General features: G+C 43.0%; 1 protein-coding gene across 1 annotated transcript in view; it reads left to right on the top strand.

The window, feature by feature from the left end:
• The window catches only part of plekhj1 (pleckstrin homology domain containing, family J member 1), a 48,655-nt gene extending 33,422 nt beyond the window's left edge, over window positions 1-15,233 (top strand). Inside the window, exons 4-7 of the mRNA XM_072482464.1 lie at window positions 2,572-2,662; window positions 3,495-3,558; window positions 9,843-9,915; window positions 14,603-15,233. Of these exons, the coding sequence (XP_072338565.1) occupies window positions 2,572-2,662; window positions 3,495-3,558; window positions 9,843-9,908 (221 nt within the window). The 3' untranslated portion in view covers window positions 9,909-9,915; window positions 14,603-15,233. The remainder of the gene's footprint in view (window positions 1-2,571; window positions 2,663-3,494; window positions 3,559-9,842; window positions 9,916-14,602) is intronic.
• The last annotated feature ends 344 nt before the right edge of the window (window positions 15,234-15,577 follow it).

Raw genomic sequence — 15,577 nt, 5'->3', positions numbered from 1 at the left:
CAGATGGAGTTTAATCCGGACAAATGTGAGGTAATGCATTTTGGAAGGGCTAATGCAGGTAGGGAATATACAGTGAATGGTAGAACCCTCAAGAGTATTGAAAGTCAAAGAGATCTAGGAGTACAGGTCCACAGGTCATTGAAAGGGGCAACACAGGTGGAGAAGATAGTCAAGAAGGCATACGGCATGCTTTCCTTCATTGGCCGGGGCATTGAGTATAAGAATTGACAAGTCATGTTGCAGCTGTATAGAACCTTAGTTAGGCCACACTTGGAGTATAGTGTTCAATTCTGGTCGCCACACTACCAGAAGGATGTGGAGGCTTTAGAGAGGGTGCAGAAGAGATTTACCAGAATGTTGCCTGGTATGGAGGGCATAAGCTATGAGGAGCGATTGAATAAACTCCGTTTGTTCTCACTGGAATGAAGGAGGTTGAGGGGCGACCTGATAGAGGTATACAAAATTATGAGGGGCATAGACAGAGTGGATAGTCAGAGGCTTTTCCCCAGGGTAGAGGGGTCAATTACTAGGGGGCATAGGTTTAAGGTGAGAGGGGCAAGGTTTAGAGTAGATGTACGAGGCACGTTTGTTACGCAGAGGGTAGTGGGTGCCTGGAACTCACTACCGGAGGAGGTAGTGGAAGCAGGGACGATAGGGACATTTAAGGGGCATCTTGACAAATATATGAATAGGATGGGAATAGAAGGATACGGACCCAGGAAGTGTAGAAGATTGTAGTTTAGTCGGGAGGTATGGTCGGCACGGGCTTGGAGGGCCGAAGGGCCTGTTCCTGTGCTGTACATTTCTTTGTTCTTGGTTCTTTGTTCCTAATAAGCCCGATACCCTGGCTTCCATGTGTTTCATTTTGAAATCTGTAAAAGGACCTTCTGGCATTTTGCTTCTTTGATTATAAGTACTTCACATTGTTCTTTGCTTCAAGGGAGAAGTGAACCTTGATGTGATTTTTAAGTTGTGATATGAAACAACTGAAAAGATGGGTTACGTCTTAGGATCTTGAGGGAGATATTGCTGAGCTCCAAGAAATTTAATTTGGGGCATCCATTCAGCATGGAATCATGCAGAGAGGAACATGAGAATAGTGTTACTGTTAATAGAGGAGTGCACTGTCTGTCTTTAGTTCCAATGTGCCACGGTTGCAACATATATTTAAACAATTTTACCAGCTAACTACAGCCAAATATATGCTTTATCTATTAATCTCTGAATGGCCAGTCAATGCCCAGGTATCTTCAATAAACGACAAAATTATTAGTTTATTATAAAACCAGTATTGTCAAGTAGAAAGGCAAAGCTTATTAACACAGTATGTAATCTGAAAGTGTCTTTTTTTAATTTTTCCAATTAAGGGGCAATTTAGCGTGCCCAATCCACCTACCCTGCACATCTTTGGGTTGTGGGGGTGAGACCCACGCAGACATGGCAAAAATGTGCAAACTCCACACGAACCGTGCCCCTGGGCCGGAATCTAACTCTGGTCCTTGGTGCAGTGCGGCAAAAGTGCTAGCCACTGTGCCACACAAGCAATATGAAAGTATAAATTGCTCTGAATACCTAACTCTTACTCTCTCTCACTCACCCCAAAAAATAAATTCTAAAATAAAAAGGAATTCTACCAAAAGATTAAAAGTCATAGTTCAAGGGAAAAGGATAGATGGTGGAGTACTTGAAATGGCTCCGGGTTATATGGTTGTTTCTCAGCACTGGTTGGGAAACGATCGATGATTCTTGCACTCCCTTTCCGGCAGACTTGAGGAAGACTTGCAGCCAGTCGATTTCAGAACGGCGAGCATTTCAGAGCGATGTCCGTTCACCCTCTGCTTTGGGACTGCGTCAGGAGCTGCTGTGTGCTTTACCCAAGCAGTTAATCTTTATCTTCTCAACCAAAGCAAAACCATAAACTAACTTTCAATCACAGTTTTCCAGGCATGTTCTTTTTTTCTCAAAGCCATAAACCACTGACTATTTTGTAAACCGTCTACCAGGGTCAAGAGGTTTCCAGCTTCAAAACTGCTTAATTATCTGTCCTTGTAAAAATGCTGGCTTCTCCAGGAATAGCTATAACCAAAGCCCTTGCATCAACCCTTTAAAGGAGTGTCTTCATGAACCTTTTTCTGTGGTTAAAACGTTATGACAGCCATTCATTTTTCATATTGGAGAACAGTTCTATCTTAGCAGACAGAAAATTGAAGCACTTACTGTCTTGCATAGATGATTTTGATGTGTGGTCCACTCCTACCTTCCTCCGAGAGGAATTCAGTTAAACCAGGACAACTAAAGAAAAATGCAATGTTTAAGCAATACTAGACTGACCATATTCAGTAAGATAACATATCCCACAATCTGCAGCATTTACTATAGCCAATATCTCCAGCTAGCTAGTTAGAACGAATTTGCTTTGATAATGGTAGAACAACCTGAACTCAGCAGCAGCTCTTAGTTTTACCTTCTGGTTCTGCTTCACCATAATATTTGAAGGGTTGTGACTTTATCCAAATAAATTGCATATTATAATTTAGTCCCATTGTAGCTTATTTTAAAATTTGGTTGCAGTATTTGTGGATGAACCAGAAAGAAAATACTCATTTGTGTGTGAAAATAAAGATGAATGTGAGGAGTGGATTGAAGCCTTGACAAAAGCCAGGTATGTCGACACAGCTAATCTTTGTTTACCACCATTTTTTTAATGCACTCGCTAGATGCCAAAATTATAGTACTGGGCATTTATCTATTTATATAGAGGTCTTCATTGAAATAACACACAGCTTCTTTTTTTTTTTTAGACAAAAGAAGCTCCGTGTACAATCTGTCATTCTATGTTTGAGAAGGTTGACCAATTTTTTAAAAATTTGGAGTACCCAATTATTTTTTCCAATTAAGGAACAATTTGGCAAGGCCAATCCACCTACCCTGCACATCTTTGGGTTGTGGGGGTGTAACCCATGCAGACACTGGTAGAATGTGCAAATTCCACAGTGACCCAGGGCTGGGATTCGAACCCGGGTCCTCAGCGCCGTAGGCTGCAGTGTTAACCACTGTGCCACTGCCGCCAACCAATTTTAAAGTGGATTAAATAAAACTTGTGGACCAGGTGCTGCTTCTGCTATTGTGGAAGGTGTGAAGTTTGATCTTGGTTAGCTAACTTCAAGATTTACAGTAGGGACTGGGAACAAGGAGAAGAGAAAAGTCAGCCATTTGGAATATTGTTGATTCAAGGAGCGGTGCCGAAAACTTGGATCGGTGGAAGATTATTTTTAAAACATTTTATTTTCTATATTTCAAAAACAATAATATTTTTAAGAAAACATTATGTACCATGCAGAAATATGGTTTACTCAACTGCAATCTATTAGCAACCAGTTCCATGTTTTGACAATGAAAGTAATACCTTGGGAATAAACACACGAGTAGTTGACCTGTTTGAATGTCAATTTTCTTATACTTTTGTAGATTTTAATTTTTGTTTTGTTTTGCAGCTATGAGTACATGCGGGAAAGCTTAATTTTCTACAGACACGAAATTAAAAAAATAACTGGAAAAGTGAGTGAGTGTTCTTTAGCTTTTCAAAGTACGATTTATTATTGAAGATCGATTGAAGTCACGACATTGAAAATTACTGTCGAAGATATATAAAGAGGAGACATTTTAAATTGTGTCCCCCTCACCCCTTCCCTCATGTGAAAAGGCATTTGATAAGATGTCACACAAGGTTAATGAAAGAGACAAGGGCTCATGGAATTGGCGATGATATATTAGCAAGGATGGAGAGTTGTGTTCTGGACAGGAGAGGGTGTTGATTTAAATAGCATTAATATTTCCTCTCACCACCTGTCTGTAAACAGAATCGTTTTTGATTTGCATCCCCATAAGTGGTGGTATATTTCCCAACCCCTTAATTTTGGTGTGATTCAATTTCCATTATTTTTTTTAATAAACATTTTATTGAGGTATTTTTTGGTATTATAACACAAACAATGTACGTGAAACTATAAACATAGTGCAAAAGCCATCTCCCTCCCTTACAGCTCCCACCTTTATTAAGCCCCTACTCTAAGCTAAACTAACCCCCCCCCCCCCCCCTTCTGCTGACGATTAATTTTCTGCGAAGAAGTCGACGAACGGTTGCCACCTCCCGGCGAACCCTAACAGTGACCCTCAGGCGAACTTGATTTTCTCCAAACAGAGAAAGCTAGCCATGTCCGATAGCCAGGTCACCGACTTCGGGGGCTTTGAGTCCCTCCAAGCTAATAGTATGTCTCCGGGCTACCAGGGAAGCAAAGGCCAGAACGTCTGCTCTTTCTCCTCCTGGATTCCCGGGTCTTCCGACACCCCGAAAATCGCCACCACTGGACTCAGCGCCACCCTTGTTTTTAACACCGTGGACATGATATCTGCAAACCCCTGCTAAAATCCCCTAAACTTCAGACATGCCCAGAACATGTGGACATGGTTCGCTGGTCCTCCCGCACATTTTGCACACCTGTCTTCCACCCCAAAGAATCTGCTCACCCGGGCCACTGTCATGTGAGCCCGGTGAACGACCTTAAATTGTATCAGGCTGAGTCTGGCACATGTTGCGGACACGTTGACTCTACTCAACGCGTCTGCCCATAGCCCATCTATCTCTCCCAGCTCCTCCTCCCACTTGCGCGTCAGCTCTTCTGTCTGCATCTCCTCTGACCCCATAAGTTCCTTGTAAATGTCGAAGACGCTCCCTTCTCCTACTCACCCTCTGGAAACTACCCCGTCCTGAATCCCCCTTAGCGGTAGGAGCAGGAAGGTTGACACCTGTTTACATAGGTAGTCCCGCACCTGCAGATACCTGAAGTTGTTTCCCCTCGCCAACCCAAACTTCTCCTCCAGCACCCTCGTACTCGGAAAGCTCTCCTCTATAAACCTATCCTACATCCCCCTCAATCACTGCTCTCTGCCATATCTGGAACCCCCCCCCCCCCCCATCCATACTTCCCAGGGCAAACCGGTGATTATTACAGATTGGGGACCAGACCGATGCTCCCACATGTCTCCCCCATTGCCCCGACTCTCAGGGCCGAAACCACCACGGGGCTGGTGGAGTACCATGCTGGCGGGAACGGCAGAGGCGCAGTTACCAACACCCCCAAACTGGTGCCCTTGCACGAATCCGCCTCCATACTCTCCTATGCCCACCCCTCCCCCACCACCCTCTTCCTGATCATGGCTATATTCGCTGCTCAATAATAGTTACTAAAATTTGGCAGCGCCAGCCTGCCCCCTCCCCGACTCCGCTCAAGCATTACCTTCCTTACCCGCGGGGTCTTGCCTGCCCAAACAAAGCCAGAGATCACTTTGTTGTCCCGTTTAAAAAAAGGACCGCGGAATAAAGATGGGGAGACATTGAAACACAAACAGGAAGACATTGAAACACGACCAGGAACAATTTCTATTTTAACCCCATAGCAGATAAGATGAACTCAAACCATTACAAATTGAAGGGTAAGTGTCCCTTTTTCCTAGCAGATAATTAGACTCCAGTTGGCCTACCAAAGTTAGAAAATGCAGTTAGCCTTTGTTTGGCTCTATTTGAATTTCGTGTGCGCAGCCCACAATGTGTCATTTGTGTCTCTTCAGAGTTAACGAGGTGTAAGTTTCTTCAAAACTGGCAGATCGCTTCTTTTGTTCAGGGGTCACAGACTGACATAATGTCAATCATTTTAAAAGGTCTGTCCAATTTTTAAAATGTTAGAAAAAGCCATTAGGATATCTATTTTCTAAATATATAGGATGAGGCCTTAGTCCCCTCACAATTTAGACAAGCAGCAGAGTAGGGATAAACAGTCTGTTCATGTTGGCAGGCTGTGACCAGTTTAACAGACAGGCAGCAAAAAGTAAGATAAAAAGGGGGCTGGACTTTATGTTTTTGTGACTATGTCCCCACGCTGTCGTAAAAATTGTGGACTTTCACGCTAGAAAAACTGCCGTGGAAGGGCCACATATTCATAACCCTGCAGGGGGCTAGCAGTGAACCATCGTAAAACTTAGCAGCTTTAGAACATAGAACATTACAGCGCAGTACAGGCCCTACTGCCCTCGATGTTGCGCCGACCTTTGAAACCACTTTAAAGCCCATCTACACTATTCCCTTATCATCCATATGTTTATCCAATGATCATTTAAATGCCCTTAATGTTGGCGAGTCCACTATTGTTGCAGGCAGGGCATTCCACACCCTTACTACTCTCAGAGTAAAGAACCTACCTCGGACATCTGTCCTATATCTATCTCCCCTCAATTTAAAGCTATGTCCCCTCGTGCTAGACATTACCATCTGAGGAAAAAGGCTCTCACTGTCCACCCTATCTAATCCTCTGATCATCTAAAGAAAACAGCCTCAAGTCCCTCAGCCTTCCCTCATAAGATCTTCCCTCCAGACCAGGCAACATCCTGGCAAATATCCTCTGCACCCTTTCCAAATCTTCCACATCCTTCCTATAATGCGGCGACCAGAATTGCACGGAATACTCCAAATGCGGCCGCACCAGAGTTTTGTTTAGCTGCACCATGACCTCATGTCTCCGAAACTCAATCCCTCTACCAATAAAAGCTAGCACACCGTATGCCTTCTTAACAACCCTCTCAACCTGGGTGGCAACTTTCGGGGATCTATGTACATGGACACCAAGATCTCTCTGCTCATCCACACTACCAAGAATCTTACCATTTGCCAATACTCTTCCTGTTATTCCTTCCAAAATGAATTACCTCACATTTTTCTGCATTAAACTCCATTTGCCACCTCTCAGCCCAGCTCTGCAGCTTATCTGTGTCCCTCTGTAACGTGTTACATTCTTCCGCACTGTCCACAACTCCACCGACTTCCGGCAAATTTACTCACCCATCCTTCTACGCCCTCCTCCAGGTCATTTATAAAAATGACAAACCGCAGTGGCCCCAAAACAGATCCTTGTGGTACACCACTAGTAACTGGACTCCAGGCTGAACATTTCCCATTAATCACCACCCTTTTCCTTCTTCCAGCTAGCCAATTTCTGATCCAAACTGCTAAATCACCCTGAATCCCAGGCCTCTTTTGTTGCAGATATGGGTCCCACACTTCCAGGTCAGAGACTGTGCATGGCGGTGGCCTCCAGCAGCCTCGCTATGCTCCATGCCGGAGCTGGACGTTAAACATTGTGCCCCAATAGGCTGCGTGCCTGACCTGGACTGCCTGCCCAAACATTGCCCGGCCGCATATGGCACCCCCTGCCCTCCGATCGGTCTGCCCCCAACTAGGGCGGCTGCTGACTGAATCTGCAGCCGGCAAGCTAGTATCCCGACCAGCCGGACCATGTTAGATCCACGCCGTCGGGACTTCGGCTGGTTGAGGGCGGAGAATGGCGGGATGGCCGCAGGTAGGCGATACGCGGTGAGAGTACCCTGCTTTTCGGGGCCCGGAGAATCGGCCGTGATTTCGGAGTCAGGGAGCGGAGAATCCAGCCCCTGGTATTTCCATGGTGGCAGGCTGTGACTAGTGGAGTGCCACAAGGATCAGTCCTGGGGCTTCAGCTATTTACAATCTGTCATTGACTTCGACAAAGAGACAAAGCCATGTGTCAAAATGGGAATGCAAGCTGTGAGGAGGACACAGGCTGCAAAGAAATATGGACAGGTTAAGTGAGCTCTTAGTCAGGTGGCAGATGGACTATAATGTGGTGAAGTGTGAAATTATTCACTGTGATAAGAAGAATAGAAAAGCATTTTCTTTAAAAAAAAAAAAAGGTATGACATTCTAATTGTTAATAGGGACGTGGGTGTACTGGTACGAAAAACACAAGTTGGCTTGTAGGTACAGCAGAGAATGACAAAGGCAAATAGCATGTTTGCCTTTTACAAAGGGATTGGATTACAAGAATAAAGAAACTTGCTACCATTGTACAGGGCTTTGGAGAAACCATGCCTGCATACTATGTGCAGTTCTGGTCTCCTAGAAAAAGTATACCTTGCTGCAGTGGCACAGTGAAGGTTCACTAGATTGGTCTCTGGAATGACAGGTTTCTCCTATGATGAGCTGAGTAAATTGGATGTCTATCCTCTGGAGTTTCGATGAATGAGAGGTGATCTCATTGATACATCCAAGATTGTGAAGGAGTTTTCAGGGTAGATACTGAGGGGTTACTCTCTCTCTCTCTCTCTCCCCTCTTTTCCCCCACCCTCTGTTAGGACTGAGATGAGAAATGTGTTCATTCAAAGGATTGTGAATTTTTGAAGTTGTCCCATGAGGGTATTGGATTCTGCACTGTTGAGTATATTTAAGCTAAGACAAACAGATTATTAGCATCTCGGAGAATCGAAGGGTATGGTGAGCGGGCAGGAAAATGGAGTTGAGGTAGCAGGTAAACAATTCAATTGTTCACTTGTGCACTGATTTTTCATAGACCTGTATAATCCAAATTCTACCAAGCCTAGGTAACTATTCTATTTTCTCTTAGATTTCTTGCTGGCTTGTCATGTATAAAGTTAATAAATCTGGAGTTGTGCATAAACATTTATTGAACCATGAGGCAATATTATTAAGTTAGAACAGCAAAGCTCTGCAGCTTTATCCTCAGCCTTGTGTATGATGATGACTCTGTAGCCTCCTCCTATCTCCCACAGTTTGCTCCAGTTCTTTCAGAAGACCTGAATCCTGTGCATGAGGTGTGCACTGTGGCTTGACCTCCTTTTAAGAAGTGGAGAACTATAAATGTTCCACACTTTAAGAGTGTGTCTCTCTTTCTGTGTTTCGCCCCTGCAAGATTAATGCTCTCACTTTATCCCTGCTTCAAAATACTCTTTTAAAAAATAACTTTATCCATGCCTTTGCATTTCCCTGTTTTCTTTACGGCTCTTAAGTTCTAAGGAACGCCAAGAAAACAATTGAATGTTTATATCCTGTGAGTCACATTGGAAATGTATTGTCTCATCCTCAGTGAAATATTTAGCAGTACAGAAAATTCCAGCAAATGCTTGAATAAAGAGCTCCTCATGTGAAATTGTTGGTACAATACAGATTTAAAGTCCCAGTTTGAATCCATACTCTATGATTGAACTGATCTCAGCCTGGATAGGGTAGGGATACAACTGGGATCTTGATGCTTCTGGGAGGGAGAGGCAACAAATCACAGCTTACCATAGAACCAGAGAATTCCTACAGTGCAAAAGGAGGCCATTCGACCCATCAAGTCTGCACTGACCCTTTTTTGAAAGAGCACCCTACCTAGGGCCCTATCCCTGTAACCCTACATAACCTGCACATCTTTGTAATGTGGGAAGAAACCGGAGCATCTGGAGGAAACGTACACAGACAGTAACCCAAGGCTGGAATTGAACCCGGGTCCCTGGCGCGGTGAGGCAGCAATGCTAACCACTGTGTCACCTGCCACTTTTCCAATCTCAATTGCAATCAAATACTGCAAAATCAGTATTTGTAGAGTTGAGAACCAGGTCAAACTTTGCTTTGTTTTCCCTTTGCCACAACCTTCTAGCTGTCAATGTCTTTACATGTAATTGAAGGATGACCATTTGGGTAAGGGATCAAGAACTCCTGGGTGCCTGTATCCAAGTAGAAGTCGGGAGGAAATTTTACATAAATAAACGCCTTTAATTTTATTCACCATAGCCCTAAAAGTTTGTTTTTGAAAATAACTGAAATATCCTGAAACACCTCTATTTCCACCTCTGACACCCTCCCTTGGCCATCTTGTGTTCTTTGCAAGAGCGATTTCTGAAAAGTTAAAATAATGTAGTGCAGAATCTCAACAATGGTTCCTCTATTTAAGTAATACTTGTTCCTATACTGTCTACAGGATCCTTTGGAGCAGTATGGAATTTCAGAAGAAACTAGATTTCAAACCAGATCCCAGAGGCTGTAGGTAAAAGGTGGGCAATGTTTTCTGATTGATAACTACAGCTATTGTTATGACCCAGCTTTCCTGGGCTTTTTAAATGCTTTGTGCAAAAACTACAGAAATGTCAAAGCTACATTGCAACAATAAGGAAGGTGAAAAGTGGCACCCATTGTCCTTCCCAACTTCTTTAAAGTATTTAAGTTGAAACATAATAAACTATACTTTGAGAACCATACAGAGCCACCATGATAGGGGTTTTGTATGTGTAATTGACTGAAATATCTTTAGGTGAGTGAAAATGATAATTACTAAAAGATGCAGCTCACTGGGTTTTTGAAACTCATCATTTTTTTTTTTTTAAACCTGTGGAATGGATTAGTTGTGGCAGTTTAACCTCTGGTTAGTGTAGTCCAGTGACTTGTCAGGATGTTCAGACTATTTAAGTTTTGAAAAATGATTGTGGATCCTGCTTGTTTTTGCATTTTTTAAATTCCTAAGCTAATGTTCAAAGCACAAAATAAAATACTTGTAGGGTAGTGCATAAATGAAAGTAGTGTCCTGGGAACAAGTGTTGGGGACTTTGTTAATTATTAATCTGCAGAAACATCCAGTGCCAAATTTTCCAATACTAAATCTAGGCTGCCATTGAGTCTGAGGCAGCCAAGGAACAAGAAAAGGACCTAGTCACATGCAGACTGTAGCAGATCAAATTCAGTGTGGGCAGGTATTGCGCTCTGCCGTAGGTAGTTCAATCCTTTCATGAATAAGTATATTTCATTTCTTAGAGGTTAAACGCTTAGCATATTCCACCAGCTGTCAAAAGTTCACAATGCTGAGATATATTCCTGAATCAGCAGCAGATCAGTTATATTTACACCTGAGCCTGATAGACGTGGTGCTGTAAGAGCAACATGCCCGAACTGGGAAGCCTGAGGATGGACAGGAGTTAGCTCATGAATCTCATCTACAGGTTAGCCTCTTGCATATCCCACAGACAGCTCGGCTCACTTTGACTGTCCAGGTCTGTTGGTGGGGAACATATTGCAGTGATGATTGAATTGGGGGGAATATTGCTGATTCGGCAATGTGTTTTACTAAAACAATTTGGGGGCAGGGGAAGTGCCTTTTTGCTAACAAATATTGTGACCACTCGGGCCTGATCATTGTAAACTAATTTCAGCATAAGTTTCTTTAACGGGCATTAGGCTCCTTCCATGAGTAATAAGGGACCCAACATCTCAAGGCGGGTGTCCAGTATGTTTAAAGAAAATGGGCCCAATTATTTAGCTGTAGGCTGGGCTGAGGGCCTGTGAATCAAGCCTATAAAAACACTAGCTCCAGCATGCTGTAAGAGAAATGCAAAATGACTGGTGGAACACACAAGCTGATTAACTGTGACATTGGGCTGAGAAGCATAATCTGTGTTTTATAACTTCTTGGAGTCTGTATATGGTCTACACACACCCAACGTTTGCTCCTATCTTAACAGCTGAAGGAAAGTAATCAATTGCTGGTAAGGCAATTGTGGCGGTGTGAGAACCTCAGTCTCTCAACTCAGTGGATTCTCTACATCAAATTAAGCAGTTGTTTGAGAAATAAAATCCATCTCTTCCTCAGAAGAGGTGATGAAGGCAATCAACAAGGCAAATCTCTTGGCCCAGACTAGATTCCAGCAGAAACTTGAAAGTGTAATAGTTAATAGAGTCAGGGGGGAGGTGAGTGTAGTGGTCACGAAGGAGAAGGTGCTGGGGAAACTGAAAGGTCTGAAGGTGAACTTAAGCCCAGGGTTCTGAAGGAGATAGCTGAGGAGATTGAGGAGGCATTGGTGGTGATCTTTCAGGAATCACGAAGCAGGGAGGGTCCCAGACGATTGGAAAATGGCTAATTTAGCAGTCCTGTTTTAGAAAGGAGGGAGGCAGAAGACAGGCAATTGTAGTCCGGTTAGCCTGACTTCAGTTGTTGGTAAGATTTTAGAGTATCAAGGATGAGATTGCAAAATACTTAAAAGTGCATGGTAAAATTGGACTGAGTCAGCACAGATTCATCAAAGGGAGGTCATGCCTGACAAATCGGTTAGAATTATTTGAGGAAGTAACAAGGAGGTTAGACAAAGAAGAACCAGTGGATGTGATCTATTTGGATTTCCAGAAGGCCTTTGACGAGGTGCCGTACAGGAGGCTGGTAAATAAGATAAGGTGTTAGTGGCAAGGTACTGGAATGGATAGAGGGTGGGGATAAAGGGGTCCTTTTCTGGATGGCAGCCAGTGACTATTGGTGTTCTGCAGGAGTCCGTGTTGGGACCATAGCTATTGATGATGTACATTAATGATCTGGAAGACTGGAACTCATTGCAACAGAAAACTGTGGAATCAAAATCACTTGTGTCTTTAAGACAGGGACAGATAGGTTCTTGATTAATAAAGGGATCAAGAGGAGAATGGGGATGAGAAACATAGCAATGGCTAAGCAGACTCGATGGGTTGAAAGGAGCAGAAGGCCTATGTCTTATGGTCCTAATAGCAGAGCTTGTTACCAAACATACAGCTGTCTTCAAGAATGCCAACATCTGAAAGCAGATATGGATTGAAAAATGTGTGCAAGAACTACTGAGGAATAATTCCAGGAAATATCCTTACAAGGACCCTATCAAACTGACAGCCTTATAGATTGTCTTCTGGAATCAGTGTGGTTCTGGGGATAACTGGGACAGTCAATATGGTGTTTGCAGTAAGACCGCGATAAGAAAAATGCAAAGAGCAACACGAAAGTCACCTAGGTCTGCATTTGTTATCCAAGCTGACAAGTTTGTCAAAATCTGGTGGCCACTGCACAATGGGATGGCTGGATGTGTTGGTGAGATGTGCAATGCCTTTGCAGTAACTTACAATGTAAAGCAAAGGGGAATGGTCTGTTTTGGGGAGGGGGAAGAGAGAAAGGTGTTAGTACAAACATCTGCATTACAGATTGCCTCTCTTGGGAAAACACTGAAGCCGATCAGCCCATGTAGAGGCAAGCACTGAAATCTAGTTCCGTGTGCTTTTGAGTGGTTTAGAAAACTCCAAAGTATATAAATGGAGCTCAACTGACATCACAAGAGCCTGCCTTTCACATGTTATTCAACAAATTTCTTGGACGCTTTTAATTAAAAAAAACAAGCTTTATTCTAAAAATTTAGTTAACATTTGTATAAACACATCAAGAATTTATATCAACTACAAACATCATAAAGACCCCACACAGCTACAGTAATCAATGTATAACCCTAAATGAATTCCAACTTATCCATTTCAATAACAAAATCCAAGTAAACCAGAAACCCCCTTTTCAAAGGCGTGGCCTAGCAACGGCATTCTCACTGGTATAAGACTTGTTATTGATACTGTTCCCCTTTTTAAACAGCAGGTTTGAATCCCTTCCAGAAAGCAATTCTCTTAAGTTACCAAGCAGTCTGGAAACAGCTTTTAAAATGAACTGAGGTGCAGGCCAAAAACAATTCTGTTGAGTACACAGCAGCCAAATATGAAAGCGAATCCAAAGAAAACCTCCCAGAGCCACAGCCCACTCACCCACACAATGACATCACTGAAGCCATGTGATAAGACAAAAGCCTTTATTAAAGGGACACTCACATGACAAAAGAACTCAGAACTTTCAAGTATCAAAAACAGGAACTGCTGGTTCTGAGAATGTTCTTGCCAATCCCACATTGGACTCTTCAGCTTTTGTGGATGCTCCCATGACTGAGGTCAGCACACATACCAAATCTGGGGCAGTCATTCTGAAACTGAATGGTGTATTTGGTTCTGGTCATCAACACACAAATGGAACACCCAAGAGCTTGAACTCATTCTATTGTCAGAGGACTAAGTAATGAAGACTGGCTTGAAAACAAAGTAACGAGTGAGGACACATGGGACAGAATTCTCCGTCGCCTAACGCAGAAATCTCGAACGACGATCGGGCGGAGAATGGCTTCCGACTCCGGAATTGGGGCTGGTGCCAGTTTGATGCTCGTTCGCAAAGCTCAGCCTGGGGAGAGTGGGGGAAAAGAGTGGTGGGGGGTGGACGGGTATGCCGTCCAGCACAGCTGGCGCTATGTTTTCCAGCGCGTCCAGTGGGGGCTGCAGCTCGTCAGCCCTGCGCATGCACAGCTCGAGACCCGGCAATTCTCTTGTGCGATCCGCAGGTGTTTCACACGGCGCCAGTGCTGGCCCCTCCCCGGTACCAGAATCAGTGAGAGGTCTGCGCTGATTTTCCAGTTGTGAAACACCACTGGTCCTCCGTTGGAATCGGCACTTAGCCGCAGGAACGGAGAATCCAGCCCATAACCTTTTGTAGTCCAATGATACCTGAAAGTTGAACCTTGAATACCGACCAAGGGTACACGCCACTTGGTTAAAAAAACACATTTAAAACAACTGCAAGCACTTCATACAGAGTGTCATAGATATCCAGAATGCCTCCTGGGTAGAGCAGTGGTTACAAAGTCTAGACCGAAGCCTCCTGGGTAGAGCAGTGGTTACAAAATCTAGACCGAAGCGATTTCATAATGGGTGATAGGTAACCTGGGTTTGAGGACAGGTGAAGTAAGTGGACAGAACCGACCCCCCCCCCCCCACACATTTCCTTAGTAACTGACAGTTGTTGTAAAACTTAAGTATATTCAGACAGAGTTCTGAAAAAGGATCAAAAACATTACTTTTTTTTTCTCTTCACAGATTCTGGACAGTGTGCTTCTCCTCCATTACTTCCTATTTTAATTTCAGGTTTTGAGCATGCAGTGAAATCATTTGTAGTTTTTTTATAGTATGTATGAACTGTGGTATTCTTATTCACAGGGGTCTAAGCGAATGTAATAGTTTTTATGGATTTCTAAATAGTTTTTATGGATTTCTAAATAGTTTTTATAGATTTCTAAAAACAAAAATGAATTCTATTTATGTTTCTGTAGCAGTTTGAGAAAAATGTTGATGCTTGTAAGTAAATGCTTTTCATTAAGTTGCACAGAGTGGCCAATGGGCTATGGTGAACAACCCAGCATTTGTTTGGAATAAAGCAAAGATTTCATTGTTAATCTAGTTATACACTAGAAAGATAATTACAGATTTATGATGCTTATAATTGCAAGAATGGTGTATGTACTTAGAATTACTACTGTGTATGCAATATTTACCAGTAAGGTTGGACCTTTTTAAGCAACTACCCATGACTGTAAATATTTTAAATTTACATGTATATTAGTTTTGAGACCTTTAAACCTCAATTGTACATTTGTGCTCGGGACTGCCATAAATGTAGAAGCTTTGAAATTGACTCCATTGTAAAAATAAAACAAAGCTTTTATTTTGATGCATGAACATTTTATGGTAAATAAAGCTTTGAAGCATAGTAAACAAATCAAGTGTACGAGCATTGCTGAGGACACAACAGAATAACCTGAAATGTCCACAGCTTACAACAAGTTAGAAACTGGGGGTAAGTGCTGTGAATATTTTTCGCCAATTTACCCAGCACCTGTTGGTATAAGAATAAAAGAAAAAATAGTCAGTCCAACTAGAACGACAATCATCCCCGTTGCCGTTGAACAGGTCAGAGGGACGGAGTGATTCTTTTTGGTCTTTGTATACATCCCCCTTTCCTTGGCTTTTACATTTTCTTCAAAGCTGTTCATCCAGTGCATATTCCAGTTCTGA

This window comes from Scyliorhinus torazame, chromosome 18 (genome assembly GCF_047496885.1).
Source record: "Scyliorhinus torazame isolate Kashiwa2021f chromosome 18, sScyTor2.1, whole genome shotgun sequence".
NCBI classification, from domain to species: Eukaryota; Metazoa; Chordata; class Chondrichthyes; order Carcharhiniformes; family Scyliorhinidae; genus Scyliorhinus; species Scyliorhinus torazame.
Note: the sequence above shows the minus strand (reverse complement) of the source record. Positions and strands in the feature narration are given on the sequence as shown.